This window comes from Poecilia latipinna, unplaced genomic scaffold, assembly GCF_001443285.1.
Source record: "Poecilia latipinna isolate Pla-1442-1.1 unplaced genomic scaffold, P_latipinna-1.0 Scaffold1086, whole genome shotgun sequence".
Taxonomy (NCBI): Eukaryota; Metazoa; Chordata; class Actinopteri; order Cyprinodontiformes; family Poeciliidae; genus Poecilia; species Poecilia latipinna.
The window spans coordinates 103,525-123,203 of record NW_015113702.1 but is presented as its reverse complement, the minus strand read 5'-3'; the positions used below and the strand labels follow the sequence as shown (position 1 = coordinate 123,203).

At 36.2% G+C, this 19,679-nt stretch overlaps 3 protein-coding genes across 5 annotated transcripts in view; 2 read left to right on the top strand and 1 right to left on the bottom strand.

The window, feature by feature from the left end:
• arih1 (ariadne ubiquitin-conjugating enzyme E2 binding protein homolog 1 (Drosophila)) overlaps positions 1–8,412 on the bottom strand; it is a 16,595-nt gene extending 8,183 nt beyond the window's left edge. Inside the window, exons 1-5 of the mRNA XM_015052086.1 lie at positions 7,947–8,412; positions 3,807–3,874; positions 2,958–3,105; positions 1,040–1,132; positions 340–395 (exon numbers count right to left, since the gene is read on the bottom strand). Of these exons, the coding sequence (XP_014907572.1) occupies positions 340–395; positions 1,040–1,132; positions 2,958–3,105; positions 3,807–3,874; positions 7,947–8,231 (650 nt within the window). The 5' untranslated portion in view covers positions 8,232–8,412. The remainder of the gene's footprint in view (positions 1–339; positions 396–1,039; positions 1,133–2,957; positions 3,106–3,806; positions 3,875–7,946) is intronic.
• Positions 8,413–9,062: 650 nt separating this feature from the next.
• On the top strand, positions 9,063–13,889 carry hexa (hexosaminidase A (alpha polypeptide)). Of its 2 annotated transcripts, XM_015052071.1 has the most exons (14): positions 9,063–9,365; positions 9,796–9,900; positions 9,990–10,055; positions 10,569–10,615; positions 10,728–10,838; positions 10,915–11,016; positions 11,211–11,343; positions 11,664–11,844; positions 11,995–12,081; positions 12,171–12,243; positions 12,751–12,925; positions 13,218–13,308; positions 13,414–13,521; positions 13,641–13,889. In XM_015052071.1, exons 1-14 carry the CDS (start codon positions 9,095–9,097, stop codon positions 13,702–13,704), a joined length of 1,614 nt encoding a protein of 537 aa, XP_014907557.1. In that variant the 5' UTR covers positions 9,063–9,094; the 3' UTR covers positions 13,705–13,889. The 2 variants fall into 2 exon arrangements, with proteins under 2 accessions (XP_014907557.1, XP_014907558.1); XM_015052072.1 differs by lacking the exon at positions 9,063–9,365 and having other exon boundaries at positions 9,881–9,900; positions 10,564–10,615.
• A 2,625-nt stretch (positions 13,890–16,514) lies between these two features.
• On the top strand, positions 16,515–19,390 carry LOC106959480 (photoreceptor-specific nuclear receptor). 2 transcript variants are annotated; one of them, XM_015052074.1, is made up of 8 exons: positions 16,515–16,738; positions 17,287–17,431; positions 17,559–17,662; positions 17,765–18,022; positions 18,155–18,342; positions 18,638–18,875; positions 18,967–19,072; positions 19,175–19,390. In XM_015052074.1, the coding sequence occupies exons 1-8, from the start codon at positions 16,651–16,653 to the stop codon at positions 19,305–19,307; spliced, it is 1,260 nt and encodes a 419-aa protein (XP_014907560.1). In that variant the 5' UTR covers positions 16,515–16,650; the 3' UTR covers positions 19,308–19,390. The 2 variants fall into 2 exon arrangements, with proteins under 2 accessions (XP_014907560.1, XP_014907559.1); XM_015052073.1 differs by having other exon boundaries at positions 17,762–18,022.
• Positions 19,391–19,679: the final 289 nt, after the last annotated feature.

Genomic DNA, 19,679 nt, shown 5'->3' with positions numbered 1-19,679 from the left:
ACCAGAAAAGGGGGAAAAAAAATATTTTTCAAAAAAAAAAAAAAAAAAAAAAAAAAAACATTTTAGAGCTTACAGCAGGCAAAACACAGATAACACACTTCAATGATCCTCACTAAAAAACAAGTTGGATTAAAATACATTGAAGAATATAATATTTGATATGTACAATAATTATGTAAAAACTACCTTGCTGATTTTAAAATTGGGATGAATCAGAGTAACTTTACATTGAGCATCACAAAACTGTTTTTAGTGAAAGACTTTATCAGCGTCATCTTCTGCCAAATATGATGATCATTAGACCCAAAATAAAACAAATACAGGCACAAACATACTTACATGACTGTGTTGTCATCAACCAAAATGTCACAACTATGAGCAGGACAAGAAATCGTCTGAGAAGAAAGCATAAAAGGAAAATCATGAGTTGGTTATTGGAAAAAAAATAAAGGTCATTTCAGACATCGAGAGTGACACCAAATGTAACAACAGTGCTGACTTATATTCCAAAAGCAATAAAACAATGATAAGCTTTTAGTAAAATATTTATATATGATGCACCAATAAATCTGTCAGACATAAGAATTGGACAATTTTCTGTTGGTTGGATTTAACTGGTGATTGGTGGATCAAACACAGAAAAAAAAATCTATTAAATGCAGAACATCTTAGAAGTCCCTCCACTTTTGTTCCATAAACAAATTACATACTTCAATAGACATATTAAGATAAAAAAAAAAAATCAGAAACGGGTTAGGTATATATACTTGGTTCCATTAAATAGGGAAAATCTCGTCAGTCCTTTATTTTCTGTTTGGTTCAGAGCTATTGCCTTCATCAAAGAAGCTGTGCTATATTTTCTTTTCTCTTTTATGCTTTTTAGTCCTTAGAAACAAAAAGCAAAACTGATGAAAATCGGAATCATTGCATCAGCTATAATAAAAATGTAGAAATTATTTAGTAAAAAACTAATGATAAAATTGTTACTGGCAAGAAAAGCCTAATAAGTGCATCTCCACAAATGAATCTTGAAATGTACCTGTCCCATTCCTTCCTCTATGATTTTGGTAGTCAAATAATCTCCCCAGCACTGCATGCAGAACTTGTGTCCACACTCCAGACCAGTAAAGTACTGAAACAAACATCATACAACAGTTTAAACATACAACCCTTGTCATCAATATTAACTTTTCAAATAACAGACAATAAAATGACTTGAGAATAATGTGTGTTCATGACTAATACAATAATGTTCAATGCAAATTTTATTTCCAGAATATTTTTTTCCTTAGTAAAACCCAATCTAAATGTATTCTTACCTTGCTAAACGAAAGTACAAAGGAAGGAATATTTGAATATCTTCAAGTGAGGGTGTTGCCCTTCAGTGTTGAGTAATTTTACTTTTTTTAAGAAATAGTACAAAGTTCAGCTAACACCAATTTGGACAATTTGTTCTTATTCATAAAAAACCATTAAAAATTACACAAACACTGTAAAGAAAATTTAAATGCAATCCACTGTAAGGAAACGGCTAATAACTGAAGAAATAAACATGCATAAAAACTGGAGTAAAATAGTTTTATTCCATACATAGAGCTGCAACAAGTCAGTGTATGGGAGGAGAGAACACATTGACTCACTTTCTGCTACTGCTTGAGTCAGTCGGCACTTATTGCAGTTTATTTCAGAAGACCAGCCCTTTTCAAAGACTAAGCACATTTTTGACCCGTTGCCAAAGAAAGTCTCAGGAATCTTCCTTGAATGTTTAACATCACTGATGTATTTTTTATTTTTTTTCTAATTTTAAATGAGAGCACATTGCCACACTGACATATTTAATGCAGGGATAATTAGCATCAATTAAAAAAAAAATCTAAACAAAATCTCAACAAGAAAATGTTCTTGAAGGGAGTTACAGTTAAATAAATTCTTGCTTTACTGCCATCCAATCTGATGAAACTGATTAGGATTACTTTACTGTGATTTTCAGCCCTCCTCTTTATATGAGAAACCTCAAATAAGCTTGCCAATTTAACAGAATGTTTCTTTGTGCTCTTCATGGAGTAGCAGTAGAAGTTTGTCAAGCTGATTTAGCAGGTTAATTTGTGAAGCAAGCTGCTTGGGAAGAGACAGCCAATTGGCTGTTTTACAGATGGGCTGCTTGTAGCTCCAAAATTATAATTTTTAAAAACTGTATCAGCTTAAGGTTGAAACTGACAGTCCTTTAGTTTACACAGCTGACAACCAAGCATGTCAACGACATAGATGGTTGGTTTAATTTGGTTCTATGTGCTAAGTACTAAAAAGTATGCTGTCCAGGGCACTAAAGAGAAAAGACAACATATTTGATGGTACAAAAATAAATCACTGCGGTCCTTTGATACTCCCCAACACCATCATATCTTATTTCCTTATTTCTCTTATTTTATTGATGTCATTACATTGAAATAGAAAACAAGGTAATGACATCAATCATGGTCTGCTAAACAGCTTAAAAACTTGAAAACCTCATATTAGTAAGAAAGTACCTTTTAGAATCTACAGATGCTTTCAAATCTGGAACAATTAGTAACCTAAGAACCCAAAGAAAAAAAGCAGTAATCATAAAATAAAATGGTTGATCAATAACCTTTAACTTTATGTTTTAAGTTTTTTTGGTATCCAATTCCAGATTTATGTTTTGTAATTTCAAGAACTGCTTTCAAGCTTTTCTGAAAATCAATTTCTGGATGAAATTTACATATTTTTTCTTCTTGGTTATGCTACTTCTCCCTGTAATACTGAGATGTTGTTACATTATGAAAGAAAAATTTGCCTTAATTCTCTAAAAAAAAAAACAAAAAAAAAAACTGTAAGGTTAGGGAATAAATTTTTAAATAGGATATTTAACATAATTCCCATCTACAGCTGAAGATCCAGCTCGTCTGGCATAACGCTGATCTAACCATGTAACTCACCGAATTGGGGAAGTTTAGGTAGCAGATCTGACAAGGCATGTCTTGTGCCGATGATCTAGTGTTGATTGGAGGACGGATCCGAGGCTTCTTGCTGGGGTTGATGACATGACACTCAGAGAAAAGCTTGTCGAGGTTTCCATCAAAGTATCTGTAATATTTACGCAAACAAAAGGCAGAGTTAAGAAGCATGTAAACATTCAAGATCCAAGAAGACCTGGCCTGGCTACTGCAATTCTATGCAATTCTGCTCAATTCTAATGTCCCTTCAGTGTTCTGTCTGGGATTTCTCCCGCTGAGCTTGATTTCTCTGGTTGAATTCCAACCAGGCTAATCATCAAACAGAGGGAGGATTTGTGAGCAATAATGTTGATTTTCTGTGCCGTTTCAGGCTGACTGTAGTTTAGCAATAGCAGCAGAAGAAGTGAATGAAGCTGTTCACTCCGTGTTGGCCACTCTTCCAAATACTGAATTAACATTAACAGTCATCTTCTTCAACTTGTCACTTCTCTCTTCACAGTGAGGGATGGTTGTTTACAGCACACGCAATTTCCGGTAAGCTTCATACTGTCAAACTGACACATTAGATGCATGACGATCAAACGTCAGCGACTGGGTAGATCTTAAAATTTCAAAAAAGTCCACGTCTTTAGCAAGCAATTGTTTTTCAACAGCTGAGGGTCCAGACCTCATGTACAAAGTAAATAGCATAGAGCAAGGGATTGGCCTTTACCAGGCCGAGGATGTGCCTCTGTTATTATTATTTTTGGCTAAGTACCAATTAATAGTAGTACTAATAGTACCAATTAAAATCACATCACCAAATGGTCAACATAATCCAGAGTTTCCTACCTTTCCATAAGCTTTTCTTTATCCCAGTTGAAGTGGCTGAGGAGAATGCGTGTTATTGTTGCAGGGTTCTAGAAGGGAAAAATGTGAGAAATTAAAATTCCAATTTACATTTAAATTTTGCTATTGTTCAAGGAGGTTATCATACATATTAATTTTGCCAAAGCAAGGTTAAAATGAGAAGTTGTAGAAGAAAAACATTTGCAGTGATGTCATTTCACAATATCAAAGATTAATATTTCTAAAACTGCTTTATCAAATTCCCTGTTTAATACAATCATAGGTTAACAACTTAACTTCCCCTCCAATATGCTTACAAGTTATCCAATGGGTCCACTTTTATAAGGGGACCTGTTGATCTTTATCAAAGTTTGTTTTATTTCTATTCAAACTGCAGTTGCTTTGTCAAACATAGAGAGCAGTTTGTAGGCAAAAATATGCATAGAGAAGCAGCAATGTGACTTAAAAATAAGTCCAAAGGTTGTTTCTTCGACTTTTTAATGTCATCATTTTGCTCAGGAGGGAACAAGGATCGTTATTTTGCCTGGGTTTGTGTCTTATGTAAATCCAGAGACGTATCCTGAGTCTACTGTCTTTATAGTACCAGGTAGGGACAATGGCAACTTTGTTGCAGGTTGAATTCTGTTCATTCAGTAAGCACTCAGTGGCTCTCACATGTCTCTGCCTTTCGAATAACAGCTTCTGAAAACCAAACAAAAAGTCCATTCTGACACAACAGACTAGGATTAATGATCAAGGATGCGTCATGTGAAACCAGTGGGCAATCTAAAACAAAGATAGTCTCATCTCCTCATGAATCAACTACAAACTTCATGTGATCAATACATCGCCAAAAAAGAAAAAGTATTTCATGAAGCACAACATCTGTGGGAAAAACTACTACACTGACTTGAACTGTAAAATGAGTCAGCTCAATTAACTTTTTACTGTTTTTTCCTGTTTCCACATTTTACAATCAGTAAAATTCACAGTTTTGAGAACATTAGTGTATCCACAAGTGTATAAAATTATTAAAATGGCTAACTAAATGTGTGTGTGTTTTTTTGTTTTTTTTTTTAATCTAATTTATCTCAGTATTTGGGAGAGATAAAACCATTACAATTCTGCCTCCATAATGGACAACTGTTTTATTTGTAATTAATCCTGTGCTACTTTTCAACATGATCACATTCAACCATTTGGGTATGGGGTTGACTTGATGCATTATCATGGAGAGAATACTTTGACTTTTTAAACCAACATTAACATGTAAGCTTAGTAAAGTGTCTGAACTGTCTTTACTCACCAAAAAAATGCACTGATTTGGCTAAAACGTCAGGCATAATGACAACTACTAAGGTTATGTTCACACAGCAGCCTGAAGTGATCCAAATAAGATTTTTTTGCCCTTATGCAACCTGAATCTGATATTTCCATGACAGTCTGAACAACACAGGTCAGATTTTTACATATGCCACATAAGCTACTTGCATATGTGGTCCTAAATCTGATATGTATTAATCTTTTCAAATGTGACCTGCATCTATGCGGCCAGGTCGGATTCCTGTATGTAACTGATTCTCGATAAACGTCACTGCTGTGCATCCTAACACAGGCGAGCGGAGAGAAAAACAACAACCATGGCAGACGATAATGAGCATCAAGTTGTTGATGTGCTGGCTCTGGTTGGACAACAACTTTAAAATCATAAAATATGCTCCACCATTACCATTCATGTTTACTTCCGCAAACACTGAGAACATTGTTTCTACGTCCTCTACTGTGCATGCGGGACACTTTTAGGTTTGCTGTTTACTTTAGGAAATCACATACAAGTCATATATATTTGGAAATATGAACTACCATGCAAAAACAAAAAAAACAAACAAAAAAAAAAAACATCAAGTTTCACAAAAAATTGGAATTGAACACTGAGGGCTGCAGTGTGAACGTAGCCTAAAATGCCTGAAGATGAAAGTTTTATTTAAAACAACTCATTTGAAAAATCTCTTGCATGCATCAACAGTCTCAATTTGACTGCATTGAAAGTTTTTTCTTTATTTTGAAATAGGTTTGTGACTGGCAAGTTACACACTTAGTAAACAAAGAACAAGGAAAAATTGTGTAAAAATAAAACTTGGCTGGAAAGATTGGGCAATATCAGCTTTAACTAAGTACTAGACCTTTGATACTGAAAATCCAAAAGACTTTTGAAAATGACACATATATGGAGATATGTATTCAGTTAATTATGTAGAACAATAGTCACAAAAACACTAGGCTACCACTTATAATTTAAGTGTACATTGTTTTTGAAAAACTTTGTATTCCACCCTATATCCGCCAGGTACTAAAACTTTACTTTTATGAGGGCTTATGACCTTATCATATGACCTTATGATTAAACCAGCATAATTGAGCAAACTCCTGCTGGGGAATATTGTTTATTTGAGTCACATTGCCACATTTGCTTAAAACACCCTATAAAGAATATTATTGGAAATTGCTGTAAAATCTGTCATTTTCAGAAACAGCACTAACGATTCTCATGGTGTCTACGAAATGAGCCATTGATGGTAGAACATATTCCACTGTGGATGACACTATTTCCTACCCCAAAAGGTTAAATATGAAAACAACCAAAACTGCAAGAATATAGGATAGCAAAGTTATTAAATTACCAGAATCCTAAAGTGAATTAACAGGAAACAGATCTAACCAGCACAAAGTCAGAATTAAATTATCAAGTGCAACAAAAACAACAACAGGTTCAATCACTGACTTTATCCTGGTTTGATTTTGTATTAAATAACCACAAAAACATCAAATTAAGTTTTTCAGGTATAAGACATCTGAACCCAAATTAACTGGAGCATATCCAAAGATCCTCTTTTTTCTAAGTGTTTTGAACAAAATATTTAAGAATGAGATTCGACAATCTCTCAAACAAAAGTTGAGACTTAACAATCTTCTTAACTATTAACTTTACTATCAACTTAACCATTTATGTAATGGGTGGTCCCTGAAGAACCTTGCAGGATTTTAAATGCAACTCAAAATCTATCTACCTGAGGTATTTTTGTATTTCTTTCCATTAGCTTTTTTATTGTGTAATTCAAAGCAATTACACTGACACACGAAGAACTTCCAACAATGCCAGACTTCAAACAACCTACAAAACTAAATTAGGTATACTTGTATATTATTACTATTAAAAACACAGAACCACAGTCAGTTTTTAAAATTGGAACAAGTTCAAAGCAACCGTTTTGTATGGGAAGAATTTATATATTTTCGACTTTCAAGCGTCTTCAAAGTCATATTTCTGAATGATGGTTCATGCTATATCACAGAAAACTAAGTGCTAACTTAATAGGACCATTTTTGGTTTTTTATTCTATGTCTACGAGAGAGGAAATGGAGGCCTCAGTTGGCTCTGTGCTACACCGTACATCTCTGACAAGCTATTACGAATGGAATCAGTTGTTAAGTCAAAAAGCTTATTAAAATTCAGTTCTTAAACAGTATTTCATCATATCGAAGTTCGGACAAAATGCTTGGTCGCTATTCTGTAACTAACATATCTTGTCATTTGCTACATTGCACAATGTCCAACTAGCCTTTGGACAAACGTCAAAATACGTTAACGGTAGTTTAGTAGCACTATATTCATAGAAGTCAAACTTGAACTGATTAGTTAACTTTCAACCGTTCTGTCGTCAAAAGTCACACCTAACGTACACCAAGTCAACAACCAAAGACGTTGAGCTTTTTCAGAATAGTGCTGCTAGCATAGCTGAAGAAGACGGCTAAGTAGCAAGAAAGCTAACATTAGCTTAGCAAAGGTAGCTGCCAACTTCTCAATGGGGATTAGACTACTTCCTGTAACAAAACTTCTGTTTAAATGTATATATTTAGTGACATTTCAACATATCCACATTCATTCTAAATACACACTAGTAACAAAAACTTACCATCGTTAAAAACGAATTTCAACACGTGTTAGTCTTGTGAAACTGTCACCTTCCAGTAAGTTAACTACTCCTACAAGGCTAGCCGATAAGCTAACGTCCGTGGCCTGTAAACGCTTGATAAAATCCTGGACCCCGGTCTTTCCTGACGATGGTATACCAAAATACCTACCTGTATGACCTCGTTGACCTCCCTGATACACTCCACCATATGCTGGAGGATCTGCTCGGCAGTCAAAACCTCGAAACGATAGTCCTCCTCCTCTTCTTCACCAGGACCGTGACCACCTACACCAGTCTCGCCACCCTCGTCTCGCTCCCCGCCGGCCACCACAGGATCGACCAACTCCACCTCACCGATATCCAGGGTGTCGTCCTCGGGCTCCACTTCGCCGCTGTCCTCGCTACATTCGTCTTCGTCGTCGTATTCATAGTTATAGCCCTCGTCTGAGTCCATTCCTAGGGTGTTTACCGGCTTACGACGAGCACACCTTGAGGTCGAAAGCGCCAGATGTAGATTGCGGAACAATACGAAAACCAAAATTATCCGAGCCTGTTTTTCAGCTGCAGCGAAAATAACAACAAAACGTCGCCGCTGCTAAGCCAACAAAGAGAGGCAGCGTCACCAACTGACGACGGCCTTACGTCAGTCAAACTAGAAAATAAAATGTGAAAAGAAATTTAATGTCTTTATCAATGTCGAACCTGGGTTAGCCAAACAGTATAATAAGTAAGTAAAAATTGTTCCCAATGTTGGCAATATCTCACTCGCACACTTAATGTTAAAAAAAACCACAAAAAAAAACCTCTACATTTGTGTTTTAAACCTCACGATTGTGTCCCAATAAAATTTTAATAGTAACATTTCAGTAAACCACCCATATGTGTAACAGGTTTGACTTTTACTTTTGCTTCTATGCACAAGCTTCAATAAATAAACTGATAAATAAATAACTAATACATTGTGCAGAATGGACTTAATCTTCTCTTATAAATCCTTCTAGCATATCATTACTATTACTTGGCCAAAAATAAATATTTTGTTTATTTATTTATTTGTGTATTTGTTAAATGACCATCTTAGTTGTGAATAGGCCAATAGTATAATAAAACTCCTGAACTTTTAAGGCTTTGTGTGTTGATGGCCCCCATTTAGACGCCCCTTTGAAAATGTTGGCAAGGCACCCCTGGTAGTAGTAGTACTGCTATTATCATGTATATTAGTAGGCATAGTGGTAAGCTGCCTGTTGTTTACCTCACCTGACTACATGCTCCTATGCACCTGACTAACTCAGTTGGGCAGAAGGTGAAAAGTCGAATATGAAAGTCATGTGCTCAGTAAATCCTGGACACTGCACTCTGATAAAATATATTTTCCTACTGCTGATCATAATTCATCTCGGCTTAAACACAGCAGAGAGTGTGTGGCCACTGCCACAAATAGTTATCCCCTCTCCAGAGAGATACCAACTGAAGCCCCAATCTTTCAGTTTTGGATATAGAAGATACTTGGATACAAAGCACAGCTGTTCTGTTCTGGACGCAGCATTCAAGAGATATTTTTCCATTTTATTTCCAGGATACACTTATGGTGAGTGTACTTAAGAAAATATAAATTTTTAACTTTATTTGCATTTAGAAGCCAACTTGATCACTTTTAGTGTAGCTACACAATTATTATTTTTAAATTTTAAAACAACTCACTGTCGGTAAATAACCCTTACGTGTTTTATCATGAACCTAAGAGAAGACATTCTGGTGATAATATATTTAAAACGGTGAATTGCTTAGTAGTTTTGTTATGAATGTTTTGTTTGTCGTTGTGCCTTTTAAAGTAGATGAATGGGTTTTGTAGAAACAGCAGCTCAGTCAAAGCCTGTTACCACAAACACATTCAATGACAATGGGCCATGCCTATACAGCTTTACCCTTGTGTTGTCTAACAGTACAATACTTTGGTTGGAACATTTGTACATTTTAGTAAAATGTCATTTATCTATATTTGCACTCATTTTTCACAGGGAACAATACTCTACAACTCAGTGAGAATGAGGTATTCACTCTCACAATTAGTCTTGACCGTCATGACTGCCAGGGTTACCCAAACCAAGACTCTTCAGAGAGATGTAAGAATAAACATGCATAAGAGGTATTAAATTTACAAAATCCAAATGGTAAAAGCTATCACTGAGAATTTTTCCCATTTGTGTTTTAGACAAATTGAGTGTCTTTGCTGGGCAAGCATCTCTAAATGCAGAAACTGTGTGGGGTTCTCTAAGAGGTAATTGCTATCACTGTATTTTTAAAGAATTAGAAAGTACCTTATTAAAATGGACATAATGGCAGTTAACTAATGTTATCAATAACTATTATCTAACACTCTAAAAACTTGGTGAAAAACAACAGAATTTCAGTTTTTTTTCTTACCAAGTCCAGGATCAGAGACTGGATAGGTTATGGGTTTCAACTAGAGTATTGTTCCAAGTAAAAAACAAACAGATTAAAGTGACAAATTAGAGCTACTAAAGACTTTTTAAAGCTAAACCCCCAACTTGTTTATTGCTGAACAAGTCGTATTAGCATCAAAAGTAACCCATCTTTCTCAGCCCTAGCTTAATATGACTATGTAAGTGACTACATGATGTCTGTATTGGCATTCAAAACAAATTTAACCAACAAACCTAATATTTAGGGTAAAGAAATAACTCAGTACTTTTTTAGAATGTGAATGTCCATCTTATATGAATATTTAAATAAGAGTTTTTAATGTGTGTTTTTTTCTGATCAAGCACAGGTCTAGAAACCTTCAGCCAGTTGGTGTATCAAGATGATTTTGGCTCAGTAAGTCAAAGTTTCTCCAATACTAAAGCTCAAGTTTATAAATGATATCCATCATTATGCAATGATGACTTAGCTTTTAGTTATTAGTTTTTATGTATTTTTTGTTTTTCAGTATTATGTTAACAAGACTGAGATTGAGGACTACCCACAGTTTAACTACAGAGGAATTTTACTGGACACTTCACGCCACTACTTACCAGTGCAGGCCATTTTAAAAACTCTGGTAACAATCATGCGTCATCTTAGCCCGTATTTCTGTTCAATTGATCATCCATGGCCTTTTTGTTTTTCTTTTCTAGGATGCAATGGCCTACAGTAAGTTTAATGTATTTCATTGGCACCTTGTTGATGATCCATCATTCCCTTACCAAAGCCAAAAATTCCCAGACCTTTCCAATAAGGTATGTGATTTGGAACAGCTGTTAAGTTGTATTTAAAGACAATGTATTTTAAGAAAAAAAAAATGAAATAAGCATTAAACCACACTCAATTATGGATTTCCATAGTGAATATTTATGGCCCCCTGCTTTTTTAAGTCACGAGTGCTGGGAAGTTGCCTCCTCCCTAAAACCAAAGACTTCTGGCTCTGATACAGGGGGCTTTCCATCCAGTGACTCACATCTACACACAGTCAGATGTGAGAAGGGTGATCTCATATGCCAGGATGCGAGGAATAAGAGTCCTTCCGGAGTTTGATTCGCCAGGCCACACAAAATCTTGGGGAAAAGGTAACATTTCAAAGCAAAATAAACAACATTTACAACAAACAAGCAGTGAACCAGTCCTCCAGCTCTCATTCGTGAATGTTGTGGTGGTATGTTTTTGTAGCACAAAGCCTTGATAAGTATTGTGTGTTCACACTGACGGTCTCGGTTTTTAAACCTTAAACCACACAAAATACTCTAAAAGTGCTAAAAATAAAATCAAGTCAATATTTAGTATGTGCATTGGTTTGCTCCACCAACCATTTAATGTGATAACTATTTATTTTATGTATATATGTATGTATGTATATGTATATATATTTACTAAAGGATTTATGTCTCAGGTCAGTCTGAGTTGTTGACTTCATGCTACAGAGGGGGCACTCCTTCAGGGACTTTTGGACCTGTTAATCCAACACTACCCTCCACATATCAGTTCATGGCGTCACTTTTGAAGGAAGTGGCCTCTGTGTTTCCTGACCCCTATATCCACTTAGGAGGAGATGAGGTCGACTTTTCTTGCTGGTAGGTTTGAAAATTGAAACTAAGTCAATGTGAGGAAGAGAAACACAAACATAATATTCAACTGAAGTAGTTTTCAGCTGTCAAAAAAGCTGCAAGTCATCATTGAGCGTAACAACACGAAAGTAAATACTTCCCACTGCTTTTTTGTAGGAGATCAAATCCTTACATCCGTGCATTCATGCGCAAGATGGGTTTTGGATTGGACTTTTCTAAACTGGAAGCATTCTACATTGAAAAGTAAGACAGTAGAAGAGAGATTTTGCGTTGAAGCCTACATGCAAATCAAATCTATAAAAAAAGATTAATATGTCCACTTTTATTAACAGAATTGTGAACATCACATCAGTACTCAGGAAGACATCCATTGTGTGGCAGGATGTTTTTGACTACCATGAACGAGTAAGGATGCGGCAACAGATATATGTACTGTTGATTGAAAATGACACGTTTGTGTCACAGAACGTCTTTAGAAGTTCATAATTTATAATCCAAAATTAGCTAAAAAAAAAAATCAGTCCATTATCTGTACCCATGTAATCCTTGCCGGACTGTGGGGGCTGGTGCTGGTGCTTATCTTTTGCAGTTATTGGGCGAGTTACTGGAAGGCGATAATTTTATTTGACATTCATGCACAGTGTATGTAGAGTTTTGAAAAGCTGAAATCCCCTTTGACTGAAATGGTACCACAATGTTCTGGATATTTGATTGAATTGTAAATGTGATCATATTACAGTGGTCAAAATAAAAGTAAAGAATTCAATTTCTCAATGACTGTCATATAAACAACAGCGGCTATTATTTTTCAAGGTAAAAGATGAAGGACGCCATACAAGTGTGGATGATGTGGAAGGCAATGTACCACTGAAACTGTGTGCATATATAATGTTGAGTTGTTTTGTGTTGCAGCGCAAGTTTTTGTCAGTGGTGGAGGTATGGAAACAGGGCTGTTACCTTTGTGAAGTACGCAGGGTTGTTAAAGCTGGACTCAGGGTGATTCTGGCCTCTCCGTGGTATCTGGACCAGCCTGGACCCACACACAACTGGGCCCGCTACTATAATGTGTGGCCACTAGCCTTCAAGGGTTAGTGAAAAACAAACAAACAAACAAACAAACAAACAAACAAACAAACAAACAAACAAACAAACAAACAAACAGATGTGCTGTGAGTTGTTCAGGTTGTGAAAATAGTTCTCAATTTCAGACAACCAATTTCTTCACTGACGTTCCATTGATTGTCAAACCACCAGGTGGCAGCAAATCCCAAATTTTATAGAACAAAAAACAGACTTTTGTGAACTCATTTGTCATTATTTATTCAGTCTCAAGAGTAAGAATCTTTTATTTTCATTTTTATTTTTTTTTATCTGACCAGGTACTGAGAAGCAGAAGAGTTTAGTGATCGGAGGAGAAGTCTGTCTGTGGGGGGAATATGTAGACGCTACCAACCTATCCCCACGTCTCTGGTGTGTAAGACCCAAACATCTCTTCAAAGATAAAATGTTATTGAAAAATGTGCTTGCTTGACAAGAATGTCTTTAATTCTTGTCTTTAATAATCAAAATGAACAGGCCAAGAGCAAGTGCTGCTGCTGAGAGACTTTGGAGCAATGAAAGGCAAACCTCCTGTGTGGAAAGAGCATTTCCACGACTACAGGAGTTTCGATGCAAGCTCCTGAGGTACTTTAGCATGTCCGCCTTTATACCACTTACTGCTGGCCCCTTCAGCAAAGCACTACCATGCTTTTTATAATGTCTGCCTGTTACATTCTCTTGTTTCTGCTTCACTTCCTGTTTAGACGTGGAATCCAAGCTGAACCTCTTTCTGTGGGCCATTGCAAACATGAGTATCAAAGTGGTTAAAGGATGATTTTGCATTCAACCTTTTTAATCATTTGTAAAAAGAGAAGATAAAAAAAAGAAAGAGATGAAAGAAAATACAAGGAAAATGCGATACTTGACACATTATTTTTTGGGTACCCAATTTTACATAAAAAATGCAAAGGTATTTTTTAGCTTTTTTGAAATTTACTGATGTTATTTCTTGAAATACAATAAAATACAGTGTGCACATCATGTAAGCTTTTTGTCCCTATTGTGTTCTTTCTAATTAAATTTAATTCCCTCTTCAATTCTATGAAAAATAATGGGACGTCAATTTTCTGGAGAACCTTTTAGCTTATACAAAATGCATCAGTTTTTAAAGTATAAAAGAATTAAGGTAAAAAAAAAGAGATAAACCAAGTATATTAAATAAGAATTACTTTTAGACCACTAGAATGGAATATTTTAGAGTGCAAAACTAAGATGATGCAATTGAAGTCATAAATAAGATTGAGAGACAGACTTGTGGAATGATACAAACAGAAGTACATGAGGGATCTGGAGAACCTGTATGATTAAAGAAAAATATAAGTACTTTCATCAATTCCAGAATGCACAGACAACAAACCTACACTTTAACAGCTGTGTCATGTGAACTTGCCTTCTTAGGCAGTTGAAGTTCTAAGTATTTGGAATGAAACCATGGTTTAAAATAGCTTCATTAACATAGCTGTTAAGGTAATGAAATGGTTTCTCATGATACCTCCCAGTTGTAGTGCAATAAAAAAAAAGATTAAGAGGGCGGGATCTAAAAGCAAACCTTGTAAATTGCCATTGGGTTACTCATAATATTTGGATGAAGCTGAGTCAATAAACCCATCTAATTTTTGACAAAGAACAACAACACAACAACTCAGTCTTACTAAACTATTTAGTTTTTTTTATTTTTAAAGAGTCACATTATATTTCAAACCTTAAAATCCTGTTGAAATGCTTTTGGGCATAGAGAAACACTATTTGTTTTCTTTGGTTTTTCCTACTTTTTTGACCAGTGAAAATAATATTATGCAAACTTTAACTGACAAATAATTTGACCCCTGAAGAGCTCTTACTATTACATTCCTTGTGACTGGTAAAGTCATAAAATGCCACACACAGAGCATCTCCAACACATGAGTATTGCTTTACTCATCAATAGCCACAATTTCATGTCAGGATCTGACAATGTCTGTGTCCCTGTAAAGACCAGATACATGCTGGCAATTATGAGACTAGCTGCATGGAGCTTTTAAGTCCACATCCATCATTTTGCTACTACAGCTAAAATGTCTTGGTCTTCTTTTTTATTTCAAAGCAAGCTATGCAGTGCATGGCCTATGGTTTTGGTTTTACAGAAACTGTTCATTGATTTAGCCATCAGATGGATTACAGTGAATGACAGCAGATGGCAAGAGACGGCAATCCCTAAAAGCCAGAGTGCTGACACCTCAGTCCTTCTACTTTATCTGTTCTGGAGGAGGGGTGAGGGCAGCGAGAGGTTGTGAATAATGTTCGGCTGGAAGTCAGGAATTGCTGACCACAAACTAGCCAAAGTTTATTTATGACAGAAAAACTATTACCATTCATTTATGCCTTTTCCAAAGTCATACATTAAAATAAAACACTTAAAAAAATACAATAATCAGTTTTGCTTCAGCAACCTTACTCCTCCTGCTCCATATGCATGAAGAGAAAGGTAACAACTCGAAAAGTTAAGCTCACTCTTTGACAATAGCTAAAAGGAGATTACATCCAAAAGCTGCTTAGAGTGATGCAGAGGTTTGCAAACTAGCATTCAAGGGCATCTTCTCAAGGACGATAAAGTTATGTCTTGCACATAATCTCTTCTAAACTCCATTCATGTGCAGGATTTCACTCTAGGCTCAGAATGCTATAGCTGTGCACAATGTAAAAACACATTTAAATACAAGCAGTGAATAAATAATGAGCTATGAATATAAGAATGAAAAAATAACAAGGGAATGAGCAAGGGTTTTTTCCAGTGACGTGCATGGATTCACCTGCAGGGATCTGTTGTGATAAAAGTTTCCACTAAATACGTAATCACTTGGCTCATGGTGGCCTGCTGCTAAAGATGATTGACACGTATCTTCATAAGAGTCACAGGACTCAGGTGTGAAGGAACGTGACCGCTATCCTCAGTAGTTAAACCTCAAAGTAGCCCTTTGCTGATGGTTGCAGCATGTTAGTCCTCCTGCCCACATCTGGACTGTTGAGCTGGTTAGATAAACCAGGGAAATCAGATTCAGGATTATGATAAAAATCCAGTGTAAAACTAAATCAGAAGTTGTAAGTTTAAACTGGCCTCATTTGGACCGTTTAAACTTGAACTTAAAAAAAGTGCACTGATGCAATGGCATGTTTTCCCACAACAGTGGCATGTCTTTGATATTAGTATTCTCTAATGCATCTTTTCTCTATCCACGCATGAGCTTAATTGCTAGATTGATTTTGCCTCCATTAAGTCTTTGACTCAAAAGACCTTTTAAAATGTTACATTCTGGATTTTATTTTGATGTTAAAAACCTGTCTTCATTGCTAAAGAGAAGTAGTTCAGCTTCTCTTTTGGAAGAAGTGTTTTCAGTACTTGTTGAGACATTGGTTCTCCACTGTTGACTACTTTGCAAAGGCCACACCAATCTTTAGCACAGTAAAGATTAAGAGGATGACACATTGGTATTTGCTTACACAGCGACTGGTGTTAATCTTCTTGTCCTCCTCATGAAAGCCCCCAGACGACTCAAGTTCTCACACTCACTCTGGCAGATCTGGCAGTGACCCTGCATTACATCAGACAGTTTGTGTTGGGTGATTTTATTAACAAACAAAAAAAATCATTTTTCTATTCCGTGATTGATTTTGATTAGTCTGTTCTTCCTTTAAAAGATTTAATTTCCATATTCACGTATAGTGGTACAATAAATAATGGAAGACCAGGTGATTAAAGTAGATTGTTTTTCACAGGATGACTCCAGCAACTTCACAAAACAGAGCCTAGATGGAATTCAACAAGGTATGAATTCATTTTTTTTTCTCCATGACATACAAACCAATTAAGTTACCGTATTATTTGCATTATATATATATATATATATATATATATATATATATATATATACAATTTTTTCCATGTCTGACACTAAATCAAACTGAACTTTTCCTAGTTTTGAGTCAGCAGGATTGCCAAAAACTATTTGCTAATGACAGAATTTTATATTAGCTTTCTTAAATTCAGAAGTTTACAAATAGTTCCCTTGATGGAACTGGCTATTAAGCTGAAAGACATGGGTAAAAAAATTGGGGTATCCTTCCACAAGGTTGTCACAATTCTCTGTTGAATATATCGGATCATTAGCTCTATAACCACATTACATTACTGTCTTTAAGACGTTTGAAACAGCCTAAGTTATAACATTACACCTTGCGTTACGATTTTGTCCATGATTACAATTACTGGTTGCTGCAAGGCTTCATAACAAACTTAACAAATATATAAATGTAATATTTCTAAAGATTAAGCATTTGTTTAAAAGATTCCCTTTGGCCGTTTATTCTGTGCAGATAAAAGTCCTCTTAAAGCTCTCGGTCAAGCCTTGCTTTGCAAAGTCTGCTCTGATTCAAGCAGCGGCAAACACTATGGCATATATGCCTGCAACGGCTGCAGCGGCTTCTTTAAACGCAGTGTACGAAGAAGACTCATCTACAGGTGAGTGAGGGCTCATGCAATAAATGTTGTATTGCAAGGACAGTAACAAATAAGTCCAATTGAATATGAAGTATTTTCTAAATCAGTTATTTTAAGACTTATGCATGTGTTTTTATTAACCTCACAGGTGTCAGGCTGGGACAGGCAAATGTCCTGTTGACAAAGCTCACAGGAACCAGTGTCAAGCCTGCCGACTAAAGAAGTGTCTCCAAGCTGGAATGAACAAAGATGGTAAGATATTTTGTTTTGAATTGATTTTACGTCTTCAGTGACATGTATGTTATTTTAACTTTTGTTGAAACTATACATCTTCCATTTTGTCTTTGGCAGCAGTGCAGAGTGAGCGTCAGCCTCGAAGCAGTATGCATGTCAGTCTCGATTCCATAGATGCGGAGGCCAAGAGGGAAGACCTCATTACCACACAGGAGCTCACCACTTCTGGCCTCTACTCATCTGTTGGATTTAGACCTCTGGTCACATTGCCTGATCCCGGTTCTGCATCTGTACAACCCAGCAGCAACCAAAAGACTCACTGCTTCATGGTCAGCTTGCTGACAGCAGAAACTTGTACTAAACTGGAGCCGGAGGATGGTAAGGTCATTGGAAATATGGACGAATTACTGATACAGTGGGGAGCGATATATAGTATATATGTATGTATTGTATTAATCTCGGCTTCTACAGGATTCTGTTTCTTGCATTTTTTTTTTTTTTTGCTCATAGATGAGGAAAATATTGATGTGAAAACAAACGATGCAGAGAAGGAAAACTCTTCATTAGACCGCACCAGGCTTACATCCATCTCCGGCTCTTCAGAAAGTTTTGACGAAACAGCAGCTCGACTTCTCTTCATGTCTGTGAAGTGGGCAAAGAATTTGCCCGTTTTTGCTCATTTGCCATTTCGAGACCAGGTGAGGTGGATTGTAGGTCAGGGCACTATGACTCCATGTTCTCCAGTGCCACTCTCCTGCAACCTTTGGATGCTTCCCTGTTCCAACACACTTAAGTCAAGAGGCTGGATTACTTCACTGGCATGTCAGTGAGTTTTGCAAAGGTTTAGTCATTTTCCATCCATTTGATGCAGGTGTGTTGGAATAGAGACGCATTCAAAAGTTACAGTGGTACTTGAGGGATGGAGTTTCAGACCTCTGCTCTAGGTTTTTGGTTTCTGTCTTCTAATATTACACATTTCTGTAAAATCTCAAGGTGATTCTGCTGGAAGAAGCTTGGAGTGAGATGTTCCTTCTGTGTGCCATCCAGATGTCTCTACCTGTGGACAGATGTTTAATTCTGTCTCCAGAACTTTCCCCCACTCGTGAGGTTAAGACCAACCTGGTCTCATCTGAGATGCAGATTCTTGAAGATGTATTCAGTCGCTTCAAGGCTCTGGTTGTCGACCCTACTGAATTTGCCTGTCTTAAAGCAATAGTTTTGTTCAAGCCAGGTAAATAAAACTCCAACTACGTACAAAACCACTGTGTATTCTGTAAATTTGATAATCCGTATCATCTTTGCTTTTTGATTACCTGGCACAGAGACGCGCAACCTCAAAGATGCCAGCCAGGTTGAAAACTTGCAGGACCAGTCCCACTTGCTATTGAGCCAGCACATTCAATTGGTGTACCCTGGCAATGCTTCAAGGTGACAAACTGTATCTTTAAAATATTACAAAGATCTTCAAGCATGTTTGAAAATAAAAAAAGGGAGAAAAAAATAAAACACTTTTTGCTCTTGCTCAACAAGGTTTGGGAGGCTGTTACTTCTGCTGCCATCTCTCCACTTCTTGAATTCACGTAAGATAGAACAGCTGTTCTTTCACAGGACAATTGGCAACACACCCATGGAGAAGTTACTGTGTGATATGTTCAAGAACTAAACAAGCATAAATTGAAGCTTCCCCAAATGTACCCTTTTTTCATGTTGTGAATATCTTTTTCTCCAATAAAATTTGAAATCATGTGTTTATTTGTCTTATTTGCCTACATGTAGTGTAAATTCTTTGCTCTTTATTAAAACAACAACAACAAAACAAAAACAATAACGGAACATAATAAAATCATAACAAAAAGGACAATCTGGGCCAAATCATGGGTTAACAGAGGAGCTAATCAAGTTAAGTAAGCTAAGTAGTAAGTAATAAGCTAAGTAATTTACAAATTACTTACAAAGTCATTTGTGACTTTGTAATGAAAAGTCACAAATGAACATTAAAGAGTTTTTTGGAGCATACCAGAAACTCCAAAGCAAG

Excerpts from the sequence above, each read along its gene's own strand:
- LOC106959480 (XM_015052073.1), top strand. The coding sequence starts at position 16,651 with ATGGAAGACCAGGTGATTAAAGTAGATTGTTTTTCACAGGATGACTCC. Across the intron at positions 18,023-18,154 it reads TAAACTGGAGCCGGAGGATG|ATGAGGAAAATATTGATGTG; the intron begins GTAAGGTCATTG and ends TTTTGCTCATAG. Across the intron at positions 19,073-19,174 it reads TACCCTGGCAATGCTTCAAG|GTTTGGGAGGCTGTTACTTC; the intron begins GTGACAAACTGT and ends TTGCTCAACAAG.
- hexa (XM_015052071.1), top strand. The coding sequence starts at position 9,095 with ATGAAAGTCATGTGCTCAGTAAATCCTGGACACTGCACTCTGATAAAA. Across the intron at positions 11,845-11,994 it reads GAGGTCGACTTTTCTTGCTG|GAGATCAAATCCTTACATCC; the intron begins GTAGGTTTGAAA and ends GCTTTTTTGTAG. Across the intron at positions 12,244-12,750 it reads TTTTTGACTACCATGAACGA|CGCAAGTTTTTGTCAGTGGT; the intron begins GTAAGGATGCGG and ends TTTGTGTTGCAG.